A 14,474-nucleotide genomic window follows, 5' to 3' on the forward strand; every position below is an offset into this window, starting at 1 on the left:
AACAAAAATTAGCTGGGCATGATGGTGCATTCCTGTAGTCCCAGCTACTCAGGAGGCTGAGGTGGGAGAATCACTTGAGCCTGGGAGGCAGAGGTTGCAGTGAGCCAAGATCGTGTCACTGCACTCCAGCCTTGGTGACAGAGCTAGACCCTGTCTCAAAAAAAATGTTTTCCCCCTTCTTCTTTGAAATAATAATATTCAATTTGAAAACCATACCAAAATTATTCTTACTAAACACCCTTCTGCTATCTTTTTATTTTATTTTCAGTGGTGCTAATAGTTATTTTAAGATTCTTTTCTCTCTCTCCATCTTCTCATCTTTCAAGCAAGCTTCTGCTGTGTTCCATTCTTCATCCCTGATCTAATTTTCCTTTATCCCACCTCTTGGTTTATTTCTACTAGTTTTTCCTGGGTGACCAAATTACTACACAGAGGCAAAAAATAAAGGTAAGTCAATAAAATAACAGATATATTTTTTATACATGTAGTGATCCATCACAATGTGATTCCAACACAAAAGATTTTTGGATGAACATGCAAGCTGTTACTGTCTACCTCAAGAAGCTGTCAGAGCAAAATCCAGCTGCTTCTTATTATAATGTAGATGTATTAAAGTATCAGGTGAGTGTCACATCATTGCAAAAATTCTATATTAAAATATTAAAAAATGGAATCTAGCATATAATTAAATGAATAAGTATGTCATAGCCAAGTGAGTTTTTTCCCAGAAATTCAAGGATGTTTTGAAATTAGAAAATCTGTTTATAAGCCAGTGGAGATTTTGACCAGTTTGGTAAAATTCACCATTCGTTCGTGATTAAAATACTGAGTAAATATAAATGCATAAATTTGTCCTTAACCTGAAAAGACTAGCAGTATCAGTCTTAACAATGAAACTCCCAAAGTAATCAGTTAACGTTAGGAATGGCAGAGATGCCCGTTAGCGTATCCTAATGCCCATTCGTAGATCCTGTTAGTATATAAGAGTTTTCTGGATGTGTTAGCCAGTACAGTCAGGTAAGAGAACAAAATAAGCATTAATAAATACTGGGAAAGAGGAATCAAAATTATTATTGCTTACAGGTGATATATTCCTCTCAAGAGAACCAATTGAAGAACTATTTGACATAAGGGCATTTAATACAGGTGGTCAGTTTAGAAATTAATACCAAAATTAATAACTTTTAAAACCAATTAGAAAACCTAGTGGAGAAAAATATTCACAATAGAACAATTAGGAAGAAACACAACAGAATCTCTAGTGACTTGAATATATATGGAAATATTCATGCTGTAAAAGTTTAGCTGTTTCTCAGTTAACTTATACATCTAATATAATCCTGATCAGAAACCCAGTGGAGTTATGTCTTTGTGTTTGGAGGCTTGACAGTCATTTTCAAGGTTCTCTAGAAGAATAAAGCTTACAAGAATAAGTCAAGAATTTTTTATTTTAAAGAGATGGAGTCCCATTCTCTTGCTCAGGATGTAGAGTAGCGTGATCACATCTCACTGCAGCCTCAAACTCCTGCGCTCAAGCAGTCTTCCAGCCTTAGCCTCCTAAGTGACTGGGACTAAAGGCACAAACCACCGCTCCTGGCAAGAAATGTTTTGAGCAGTAAAGTGGAGTAATGTTTTAGCTTTAATGGGAAAGCTTAGTATAAGGTGACAGTATTTAAAATAGTTTGGAACTAACGCAGCAGTAGATGGCCAGATGAAGGAAGAGATTAGAGTATCCAGAAATAGCTCTAAGAATAAATGGAAAATTGTTTATATGACATAGTAGCATTTCAAGGCAATGTGGACGTGATGAATTTTTCAAAAAGTGATGTTGAGGATAGCAAGCTAGACACTTGAGAAAAAAATTAAGCTGAATCCCTGTTAGACTTTTAGCCAAAGTAAAATCCATGTGTATCAAAGGTTTAATACTAATAATAAAAGATACCATAAAGGTACTAAAATAAAGTAATGGGTGAAGATACAGTTGACCCTTAAACAACAAGGATCTAAACTGTGCAGGTCCACTTATACGAGGATTCTTTTTAACCAAACACCAATCGAAAATGCAATGATTCTGGGATGCAAAACTCATGTACAAACAGAGGGCCAACTTTTTCTATATGTGGGTTCCACAGGGCCAATTATGGGTCTTGAGTATGCACAGATTAGTATATACACAGGGGTCCTGGAACCAACCCCCCCAAGTATGCTGAGGAACAACTGTATATGTATCTCTCTGTGTGTGTATATATGTAATACATATTTATTACATATTTTAATCTTGAAGTGCAGAAGACCTAAGTATGATATGAAACCCAGAAGCCATGTAAGAAGAGAATGAGATATTTGATAAATAAATAAATGTGTGTGTATAAAATATTTTGTTAAACCTTTAAACACAATCAGTATTTAATCTGTGAGAAAAGTATTTACGACACATAAGATGGACCAAAGGGCTTACCCCAAAGAGCCCTTGTAAATTTGTAAGCAACATGTGAATAACTCAATAGACAACCTGTGGAAAGATGCTCCATGTCAGTAGTAATGAGAGCAGTAAATACTAAGATAACAGTGAGGTATCAGTTTAGCCCATCAGATCTACAAAAATGAAAGTTCGCTTTATCCAGTATTAAGAAAGTTATGATCACTTGTTAATAGGATGCAAGTAAAACCTCTTAGAAGGCAATTCTGTTAGATTGTTGAAAGATGTAACCTTTAATTCAACAATTCCACTTCCAGAAATCATCAGAAATACACAATTGGATGAAGATAAGGCACAAAGGATATTTGCTGTAGCATTGTTTAGAAACCACCTAAGTACATACACATCAGCAGAGGAGGAAATTAATTACTGTAGCCATTAAAAAGAATGACATGGATCTATGTTTGCATATGCCTGAAGAGTCTGGAAGGATATATGCCAGGATTCCAAGGGATAAATTTCCTACTTTATATTTCTCTATTTTTTCAGTTTTTAATAGGATAATTTTATTAAAATGGCTTATGTTTCTAGAAAATAAATACTTAAAGAATAAAAAAGTGCTGCCACTTAAATTGACTTAAAGTTTCTTACAGATGTTCATTTATTCAACAGATGTGTATTGTTCAGTGCATGTAATTGCTGGGAGTAGGACAGGGAGACAGTAAAGATCAGTAATATTCTATGGGCTGGACTTTGTTGCTCTCGCCTGTAATCCCAGTACTTTGAGAGGCTGAGGCGAGAAGATTGCTTGAGCCCAGGAGTTCAAGAGCAGTCTGGGCAATAAAAAGAAACCCCATCTCTACAAAAAATGTAAAATTATCTGGGTGTGATGGCACAAGCCTGTAGTCCTAGCTAGTACAGAGGCTGAGGTGGGAGGATTGCTTGAGCCCAGGAGGTTGAGGCTGCAGTGAGCCATGAGCATGCCACTGCACTCCAGCCTGGGCAACAGAGTGAGACCCTGTCTCAAAATAATAATCATAATATTCTGTGTTAGAAAATGAGTGGTATGGAAAAAAGAAAAAGTATAGACTAAGGTAAGGAAGATTGAAAATACAGTTTTCAGTGTAAATTTAAACAGAGCAGTCAGAGTAGGTCTCCTTAAAAAGGAGCCATTGGACAAGGAGCTTAAGAATTTGAAGGAATTACACCATTTACTGTGAGTCATGTGATTAAACATTTGAAGTTGGAAGTATTCTAATTCCAGGCTTATGGTACTATGTGGTGACCTTTTTTCTCAGTGTTCTAAATCTGAATTCTTATAATGTATGAAGAATCTTTGAATTCTGTGTTGAATGTTGGAAGATTTGCAAACTTTACGTGCATAAATAAGAATTCCTTCATAAAATGCTGATTTCTGGGCCCTGTCCCTAAGCTGTTGAATCGGATTTTCTGCAGTTGGAGCTAAGGGAATGTGTGTTATAAACAAGCACCACAGCAATTTTGATGTAGGTAGTAGTAGGTCCCCACATTGAGAATGATCCTTACTCCTTTGAGATAGGTCTGCTTCACTCTGCCAACAGATAGTCCCCTCATTAGATATTTTTGATTTTGTGGACTTACATGTTCAAGTGTCCATGTCATTAACATGACTTCTTAACTTTTCAGGCCAAAAACAATTGTTTGTTCTTTTCTCTTTAAAGGTATCATCAAATGGTATTCAGTCCACTCCTCTGAATCTTGCAACATACTGGAAATGTAGTGCTAGCACCACAGATCTTAGAGTGGATTATAAATACAATCCAGAAGCTATGGTGGCACCTAGTGTGCTTTCCAACATACAGGTGGTGGTACCAGTGGATGGAGGAGTAACGAACATGCAGTCCCTTCCCCCTGCAATATGGTAAATTAAACATATGTTTCTGAATTCCCACTAAATTTTTGTTGGAATCCCCAACTTCTGGAACCCAAGTTGTGTTAAGTTTTCTTAGAAGGTTAAAAAATGTTAGTGCCTTTTTCCATAGAAACCACGCTGTAAAAGATGCAGTTCATTTTACTAGTCAAACCATAGTAACCTTAATCAAAAATAAACAAAACTAGTTTTGCTGTAAGTACCACCCAGACTTCAATGATTCCATACTAACTTTACCATTAGGCAGAGTGCTTGACCTCTCTAAACTTCTTTTTTTTTTTTTTTTTTTTCATTTAAAAAATACAAATATTTTATGGATTAAATATAGCATCTGGCAAATCTATAGGAACAGGAACACCTATCTAATTAGTGTTTAATAGTATTAGTAACTCCCATCTCTTAGCAACTTCTCCTGTCCCCTCTGTTAGTATTAGTATAGACTCTAACCACTCTTTATAGTTGCTTCATCATTTAAGAACATGTGTCTTCCTTGACTAATGAAGGTACTGATCCGTATACACATTCCATTTTACTTTCTCTGACCAATAGGAATGAGAAGAATTACATAATTTGGTAAACTTCCATTAATTGAAAAAGATAAAGCATTATATTTATACTATATCATAAGCACATTTTCACCAGTTAATACTACTTAAACTTAGCACTATATTTGTTGTAGTGAAAATATTTAAAATACAGTTATTTATTTAGGTCCCATTCATGTCTCAGGTACTATACTAGACACAAAACCTGAAGATATCTGTTCTTATTGCAGGAATGCAGAGCAAATGAAAGCCTTTTGGAAATTGTCTAGTATTTCAGAAAAATCAGAAAATGGAGGTAAGTGTGTGCATCCTTTTTTGTTTATAAAATGATGTCACTGAAAATTGATTTTTTTTTTTTTTTGAGACAGAGTCTAGCTTTGTTGCCAGGCTGGAGTGCAGTAACACAATCTCAGCTCACTGCAACCTCCGCCTCCTGGGTTCAAGCCATTCTCTTGCCTCAGCCTCCCGAGTAGCTGAGATTACAGGCACATGCCACCACACCCAGCTAATTTTTGTATTTTTTTTTTTTTTTTTTTTTAGTAGAGACAGGGTTTCAGTATGTTACCCAGGATGGTGTCAATCTCCTGACCTCATGATCCGCCCACCTCGGCCTCCCAAAGTGCTGGGCTTATAGGCGTGAGCCACCGCGCCCGGCTGTGGGTGCACCGTTCCTGAAAGCACTGCAATACCTTTTTTAAGGGCATGCTTAAGTAAAGTTTCCTCCTGGAATTTCATGCCCTCAGTTCTAGAACTGACCACTAGGTGGAAGTTAATACCTTTAGTAAGAATGGACCAGCTGAGATTCAGAACACATTTGTTCGTCTAGATTGAGTATGTGTTCTCTATAAGAAAAAGAATTTATTTTGCCATAACTTTATAAATATTATGTAAATACTTCTTATATTTACATGCTAACATTAAGAAACAATACCTAGTAAATTTAAAGAAATAGAACTATCTGTTCCATGTAGGTAACCTGATAACTAATTGAAACTGATTTAACACAGTTTAGTTCATTCTGTTAATGGGATTCTCCTGACCTCCCAGAAATCACGTAGAAGCTTCCGGGCTTTAAAAAGCCCCTTGCCGTCCCGGCACAGTGGTTCACGCTTGTAAACCCAGCACTTTGGGAGGCCAAGGCGGGTGGATCACTTGAAGTCAGGAGTTCAAGACCAGCCTGGCCAACATGGTGAAACCCCATCTCTTTTAAAAATACAAAAATTAGCTGGGCGTGGTGGTGCATGCCTGTAATTCCAGCTATTCAGGGAACTTAAGCATGAGAATCACTTGAACCCAAGGAGGCGGAGGTTGCAGTGAGCCGAGATGGTGCCTCTGCTCTCCAGCCTGGGTGATAGAGTAAGACTCTGTCTCAAAAAAAAAAAAAAAAGACCCCCTTGCCTTCTCCAGTTCTCTAAAAGAACCTTTTTCCTGTCCATTTCCCCCTGTTAAAGCTAACTATCAACAGCCTTCAATTTTCTGACGATTATTTTAAGGAGCAGCAAGTTATGCTTCTCTCACTAGGTACATCTGTTTGTGTTCATAATGCCGAGGAAAAGGCTCTCCTAGCTGATCACTTCTGTAACTCAACTTATAATAAGGATGTAATTCTTGGGACAGCCAAGTCTTTAACATTAGATAGTCTTATTTTCTCTTAATCAAAAGAGAATTCTTCTGCCTTCTTTTGAATGTGTAATTTTAGTCTACAATAACTTTTCTGCTTGTTTTAGGGTTTTGTTTTTTTTTTTTTTTTTTTGAGATGGAGCCTTACTCTGTTGCCCAGTCTGGAGTGCAGCGGCATTATCTTGGCTCACTGCAACCTCTGCCTCCCAGGTTCAAGTGATTCTCCTGCCTCAGCCTCCCAAGTAGCTGGGATTAGAGGCGCCTACCACCACATCCAGCTAATTTTTGTATTTTTAGTAGAGACAGAGTTTCGCCATGTTGGCCAGGCTGGTCTTGAACTCCTGATCTCAGGTGATCTGCCAGCCTCGGCCTCCCAAAGTGCTGGGATTACAGGCATGAGCCACCATGCCCAGCCTAGTCTCCAATAACTGTATTGGATAGGGTTTTTTGGCTTTTCAAATGTTGCTGAGCTTTTTCTTTTTGACTATTTTGAGCATAATATAAAACATATCAGTAGCCTTTCTCATAGATATTTCTGTAGAAAGGACCATAAACATATCTGTGTTGTTTATTCATTTACACCTGCCATGCAGAATAAGCCTTTTACTGGAGAGCCATACACTGGGTGAAATAACCAAGCAAATCTGCAGTTCCTTTTTTGCTGTTTGGTACTTATAGGTTGCCCATTTTCAGCTGGCCAACTGCATTGACTTTAACCCTAGCTATTAATATATAGCTTTTTGTGAGCCAAGCTAAAATTCCTAGTTTAAATTGAAGTAAACCAGCAATCCTATTTGCATTAAGGGCTTATAACCAGTTTAGAAGGACAAAAGGATCTTTTTCCCCAATGTAATGAAACTATACTATTGTAAATAATTACCAAGAAAGAAATTTGTTCTCTCAAAAATAAGACACAGGCTGGGTGCAGTGGCTCATGCCTGTAATCCCAGCACTTTGGGAGGCTGAGGCAGGTGGATCACTTGAGGCCAGGAGTTGGAGACCAGACCAGCCTAGACAACGTGGCAAAACCCTGTCTCTACTAAAAATACAAAAATTAACCAAGTGTGGTGACATGTGCCTGTAGTCCCAGTTACTCAGGAGGCTGAGGCACGAGACTAGCTTGAACCTGGGAGGCAGAGGTTTCAGTGAGCCAAGATTGCACCGCTGTATTCCAGCTTGGGCCTTAGAGGGAGACTCTGTCTCAAAAAATAAATAAATAAATAAATAAATAAATAAGAATGCTGTAAAATAGGCTGGGCGCGGTGGCTCACGCCTGAAATCCCAGCACTTTGGGAGGCTGAGGCGGGTGGATCATGAGGTCAGGAATTCAAGACCAGCCTGGCCAATATGGTGAAACTCTGTCTCTACTAAAAATACAAAATTAGCCAGGCGTGGTGGTATGCGCCTGTAATCCCAGATACTAGGGAGGCTGAGCAGGAGAATCGCTTGAACCCAGGAGGCGGAGGTTGCAGTAAGCCAAGATCGTGCCTCTGCACTCCAGCCTGGGCAACAGAGTGACAGACTCTGTCTCAAAAAAAACCCAAAAAATTCTATAAAATAGAAATCTGTTTTCTGTTGCTGACTGTGTACTCAGAAGAGGGACAAGAAATATTTCTAAGGTGATTGTCAAGGTTGTTGCTCTTGGTCTATGGTAGAACTTTTGCACAACCAAATTGGTTATCAAGAATTGTAAAAGTTTGAGGGCCTGGGCAGTAATTAAGAATAAGGCAGCAGTTCATCTCCACTACTGATCTACACCTCCACGCATAATAATACAAGTTGGATCAATGTTGTGACATCTTATTCTCCATTTCTCTGTGTAGTATTAAACTTCTGTGCGGGGGATCACAGGATCTTACTGCTAATACCTAGCGTTTCTGTCCATTTGCTTTACCCAGAAACCTGAGAACCCTCCTAGACTCCTCCTTTCTCATTTCTTGATTCCAACTCCTAAATATCTTTCAAATAACTTTAATATCTTTCCTTTTTATTAGCCCTAGTTCAGATCCCCTTTTCCTATCATCTAGAGTCCTAAACTGTTTTGACTTGCAGTTGGTCTCCCAACCTTGCATCTTGTGCTTCTCTTCCCTTTTGAGACACTAATCTTAAATGTTCTTGTCTTCCTTATCTTTGGTGACTTCCCATGGTTACATCATGAATTTCTTACCATGGCCTGGCCCATGCTACCACTCCAGTCTCATCTGCCACTCCCCTCTACATGTATCCTGTTCTCTTGCTAATCTGATATAGATGCTGTTTCCTTAAATGCATCATGCTCTCTCTGTCTCTGTATCTTTGGTAACTTCTGCCTAAAATACACACCATCATCCTTACCACCATTCATAATTTTCAGCTGAGATAGGTGCTTTTGTGCCTGTAGCTCCTTAGTGCTCCTTTACAGCATTTATAATATTCATTATAATTATTGGTTTACTGTTCCTGCCATTCCGTTAGACCAAGGTATACTGAATAAATGGTGATGATACCAGAAACAAAACAACTCAGAAATATCTACTTGGCATTATGTTAGACCAGTAAAACCTTAAAAAGAAAAGTGAATAGAAAATAGCAATGTTATACAACTCTTCCCAACCATAGTTACCTTTCCATCTTTACTTCTTCTACTACTCAGTAGTCATTTCTTTTTTAACTTTATGCCACCCATATCCCTCCTAGGGTTTTTCTCCGGGCTGTCCTCAGTTACTTCCTTCTTCTCTTTTGACTCGCCTCAACATGCATATAGCATAGGAGTCCAGTAGTTAACATCTGTGAAGATTAGTATTGAGTCAAAGAAAAGCATGGGTTATTTACTTAATGAAAATTCATATTCACTAAAAAATATGAGATTTGGAAACAGGATAATGGTTTTTTTACTGTGCACATCTAATGAATGTAGCACAGGACTGATGTAGTTTAGCTTACTTGCTCATTTGATTCTATTTTGTGTGAAATGTATTTTACCCTGTGTAAGTGCTTTATTCTTTTCTTTGTAGGTTCTGGGTCCCTCCGAGCAAAATTTGATCTTTTGGAAGGACCTAGTAAACCCACAACACTTGCAGTGCAATTCCTCAGCGAGGGAAGTACCCTTTCAGGAGTAGATTTCGAACTTGTGGGCACTGGCTATAGGCTTTCCTTAATAAAGAAGCGGTTTGCTACTGGTAAGTTAGGAGATTTCAAACTTTTTAATGTACATGGGAAACATTTGTATTCTAACAGTTACTGAAAAATTGTCAAGCAATTTATAATCTAAAGACATGGAAATTTTTTCTTCAACCCTTGGTACAAGGTGCCAGCTAGAGACACACCTGGGAGAGAGTTCTTACGGTCAGTATAGCTGAACACCTGTTACCTGATTCTAATGTATTGTAAATAGCAGATGGGAACTAGAGTTTTGTATTGGTAACCACAGTGGAAAATGTCCTTAGAGTGCATTTGACATTGTAATTGCAAAGGTCTGCTTGGTGTTTTTCAGGACGATACCTGGCGGATTGTTGATGGACCTGGGAAAGTGATTTGGCTTCAGGGAGTACAAACCTGCCATTCTGCATTATCTGTTCTTTCCAAACACTATTTTAACTTGTATGATGTCTTTCAAACTTAGACATATTTGAGAGCTGACTACAAACACTAAATCGCACTTTTAAAGTGAGTCATTGAAATAAATAGTACTGAAATGATTCTCTATGTTGTAAGTGATCAACTGCAATATTCAGGAAGCACATTTATTCAGATTCTCAGTAAAAATGAAGTTTTTGTAGGCTTAATTTTTAAATTATTTCCAGTGTCTATGTTGAAAAAAGGGGTTATAGTGTAATATCAGGCCTAAGTTTCAGGAGAGCAAGCACAAAGTAATTTAGCTTTCCATACATTTTTAGAGTCAGAGATAACTTTGAAATTTCATAAGTTTGATATTCAGTGGATACAAATAGAACATGCATTCTAAGTTTTGGGTAATGTTAACTCAGAACACTCAATCAAATTGAGTTATGTGCCATAAGGTAGTCAGACCAGAGTCCAAGTTGTATGCAAAAAAATCTATAATTTGATTCTCATAAACATATTAATAAAGTATAAGTGATGTTTTATATGATTTTTTAAAAAAATTCTCAAGTGCAATGTGTTTTAAAATAAGCTTGCAAATGACAGCAGAGACATTTACTTCTGCAGTTAGTTAACTTTATAGAAGTTGTGATTTTTTTGATGAATTAATGCTGTAGATTTAATTTATTTTTATATGGAATTGCATAATGTGTGCCTTTTAAAACAATAACAAAAACCAGAGATGTGCCTATACAGTTTGTGTTCATTAATGTGCCTCACTTTTTTTCTCAGTCTGAATCTTCTGTTCAGAATCTTACAGTGATCAAGCATTTTTATAAGATATTTGCAATTTTTGTAAATATTTTTGGCCTGCAACTGGGAAGGGAATTCAGAGTCATAAAGCCTAACTTAAAAATCCTGGCTCACTTCTTTGGTGATACACTGTAGCCATTAGAAAGAGAAATAAACCCAATGGCATGTGTTTACAGGAAGAAAGATTACCTTCAGATACTTGACATTAACCTCATCAAAAGTGTGTGAATTTTAAAACAAATTCTAAAAAAACTATAGTGCTAAATTGGTAACTGGTATTTTCACTGTCAATTTAGCATTTTCCGTGACACTTTATCATTGGAAATTTATGCATTTATTTACTGATTGTGTTGTGAACATGAGTTTTATGGTATTTTGTAAGGAATGCATTTTTTAAGAGATTAATTTTGGAAACAGAAGGAGAAGCACTGCCATTTGTTTTTATTTCAACGATTGGAAAAATTACCAATCTGTACATTTTAATTATTCAATTTCTACTTTGTAAAAATAGGGAAATTATTTGAAGTGATATATTTGGTTAAACATTTCTAAAAATAAACTACCAGTACTAAATAGTAAGAAACCTAACTTTAATAGCAAATCTTGATTAATTGAAGAAATAAAATATTTCGGATAAGGTTTCATAATTTACAAATGGGAATTTCATTTATAATAATAAATATGAGTGTCCTTTATTTGCCTAGTAGAAGTGATAAATTGTTATATATGATAATTTATATAAAACCACTAATTGTTCCGTTAAGCTTCACAGAAAATAAAACCTTTATTACTAGACATTTATGTAACACCTTGCTATACTAAATACAGCAGAAAATCTACTCTTTAGCGATATATAACACAGTATGTGCTTTTTTAATATACTCAACGTTAGCCCAAGTCTGAATTTAGATTTGACTAAAGCAGCACATAAGATAATTTGTTAAAATGCTAATCTTTACTAAATAGTGAGCAAAATTAGAATTTCTAACTCTTATATTGTGCTCTTTTAAATGCCAATTACAGTCCCTTACTGGAATTCTAACTGTAATCTGCTTTGCAATCAAACTGCTTTTAGGGCAGCCAATATTTTATTATTGGAATTCAGACACTGTTCTTACCGTGTTTGTTTTTAATGAAGTATTACCTAAAAATGTACAAATTAGTGAAATGGTTAAACTTCTGCACTTTCTTAATTACCACAGTCTTCATACCAAGTATTGGGTACAGGTTACAATTTTGAAGCCATATGAGTTTATATTGATTTTTTTTTCCATTTAAAAATCCACTAGTGGTGTAAAAGAGACCAGTAGATTTTCAATGGGAAATGTACCTAGCAAGCTGGTTCTTGCTTACATATAGTGATAAACTTTGTAGCTGCCTCTTTAACCAAGAATTTGTAAACACAACTCTAACAAATGTGAGTTTTTAAGGATTGTTATTTACTACTTTGGATTGTAATTAGAACAATGCACATCTGTCTTCCAAGATTTTGTAAATATTTTTGATTTTTTTCATTAAATGTAAATTTTACATAAAAGTTGTGCTCTTAATAAACATGTAATATATGATTTATCAAATGGTTTATGTGTCTTTGTACTTGATAGTAATAGCTATATCGTAATATTAGGACAAGGCAAGCTGGCCAAGTAATTGGTTTTTAACTTTGTACTACTGTTTGAACAGGCATACAGATCGAACTGTTATTTACTGGTTATATAGAAAGCTTCATTTGGAGTATATCCCAAAGTGTCAAAATTGTTTAACAAGGGATTATTTTTAATATATTTTAAGATATATTTAAATTGATGTTAAATTTTAGCAGACTTTCTTCCTAACCAGTTGCTCAGGAACACGGTCTCAGACAGTTCAAAAATCATAACGTTCCAAAGAATTAGTTAAGACAATCAAGCCTCCCAAAACAGTAGATTCAGGAAGGAGCAAAAGAAGGAAATTAGAAAAGAAAGAATTTATCCTAACTATTGAAAATTTTGGGCTGGGTGCAGTGGCGCATTACTGTAATCCCAGCACTTTGGAAGGTTGAGGCGGGCAGACCACATGAGGTCAGGAGTTTGAGATCAGCCTGGCCAACATGGTGAAATCCTGACTCTACCAAAAAATACAAAAATTAGCTGGGCATGGTGGTGTATGCCTATAGTCCCAGCTACTCGGGAGGCTGAGGTAGGAGAATTGCTTGAACACAGGAGGTGGAGGTTGCAGTGAGCCAAGATTGTGCCACAGCACTCCAGCCTGGGTGACCAAGTGAGACCCTGTCTGAAAAAAAGAAAAAATGTTGCCAATCTGTTAGAAAAGGAACAGCTTAATTTATCTAGGTAGGCCAGAGGAACCTGTGAAAAAAATCAGATAGCACTCACCATTCGTACTATATGCCCATCATTGTTTTCTTCCTTTTTCCTCTTCATCCCGTTTCCACCTCTGTTAGACTAAATGATGCTAGCTGCTGCAATAGCTAAGCACAATACTTACTACATTGCTCTTATCACAGTCAGAAGTAGGTTTGCGGAGGAGTTCTGCTCCATATAGTAATTCAGGGACCCAGGCTCTTCCCATTCTGTGATTCTGCTTAAAATCTTCATTTGGCCAGCAGATGAAGAAAGAGCAAAGATTAGATGGGAGGTTTTATGGGCCAGGCCCAGAATTGGCATCATCACTTCTGACCATATTCCATGAGCCAGGATTTGATCTTGTGGCTCCAACCAACTGCAAAGAAAGATGGGAAATGTAGTTTGGTTGTGTGCCCAGGAAGAAAACGGGGTTTTGATAAACACAGAGTAAACCTCTGCCATGTATCCCACCCCTTCTCCATTTTGTTATTTTCTTTGTTCCTTTTTCCTAATGTGCATTTAATGGTTTCAGTGGCTCTCAGTATTAAAGGTTTTTTCCACGATTTCTTACTGTATGTAGCTATCTTATCCATATTTTTAAATATATATAATTATTTCCATACTCCTCCTAATGATCGTTTCTCAATGAACATTTGTGATAACTCAGAAACCACTGCTTATCTTTTTAGCATGAGTGTTTTATCTGTCAGTAATGTTTTTAGCCTCAAGTAACAGAAATAGAACTAAGAATGGTTTAAACCAGCAGTACCAACCTTTTTGGCACCAGGGACCAGTTTTGTGGAAGACAGTTTTTCCATGGATGAGGTGGTGTGGGGAGATAGTTTCAGGATGAAACTGTTCCACTCAGATAATCAGTCATTAGTTACATTCTCATAAGGAGCATACAACTTAGATCCCTCACATGCGCAATTCACCATAGGACTCACGTTCCTGTGAGAATCTAATGCTGCCGCCGATCTGACAGGAGGCAGAGCTCAGGCAGTAATGCTTGCTCACCTGCTGCTCACCTCCTGCTGTGCAACCTGGTTCCTAACAGGCCACAGATCACTACCAGTCTATGGGCTGGGGTTGGGGTCCCCTGGTTTAAACATTTTTTTTTTCATATCACAGCTCAAGTTACCTCTTGTTGGCATTGGTCAGAACAAGTCATTCGGCCTTTCTTTACGGTTGGAGTATGGCAGCCATAGCTCCAGACTGTATGTTTACATCCACAGCTAGGAGGGACAGTTCCAGTATGTCTGTCTCTTTTTTGTATGAAGAGTAAA

General features: G+C 37.0%; 1 protein-coding gene and 1 long non-coding RNA gene across 2 annotated transcripts in view; one reads left to right on the top strand and one right to left on the bottom strand.

Annotated features, from left to right (window-relative positions):
- Nucleotides 1–12,423, top strand: part of FCHO2 (FCH and mu domain containing endocytic adaptor 2) — a 128,904-nt gene extending 116,481 nt beyond the window's left edge. The window contains exons 22-26 of the mRNA XM_030797619.1: nt 489–621; nt 4,120–4,319; nt 5,104–5,168; nt 9,487–9,651; nt 9,966–12,423. Coding sequence (XP_030653479.1) covers nt 489–621; nt 4,120–4,319; nt 5,104–5,168; nt 9,487–9,651; nt 9,966–9,988 — 586 coding nt within the window. The 3' untranslated portion in view covers nt 9,989–12,423. The remainder of the gene's footprint in view (nt 1–488; nt 622–4,119; nt 4,320–5,103; nt 5,169–9,486; nt 9,652–9,965) is intronic.
- LOC115831134 lies at nt 131–13,562 on the bottom strand. Its single transcript, XR_004026659.1, has 3 exons — nt 13,219–13,562; nt 9,096–9,259; nt 131–424 (listed from the first exon to the last, which is right to left on the bottom strand). It is a non-coding gene; the product is annotated as an uncharacterized LOC115831134 (long non-coding RNA).
- Between the last annotated feature and the right edge of the window lie 912 nt (nt 13,563–14,474).

The sequence above is a fragment of the Nomascus leucogenys genome, chromosome 18 (genome assembly GCF_006542625.1).
Source record: "Nomascus leucogenys isolate Asia chromosome 18, Asia_NLE_v1, whole genome shotgun sequence".
Taxonomy (NCBI): domain Eukaryota; kingdom Metazoa; phylum Chordata; class Mammalia; order Primates; family Hylobatidae; genus Nomascus; species Nomascus leucogenys.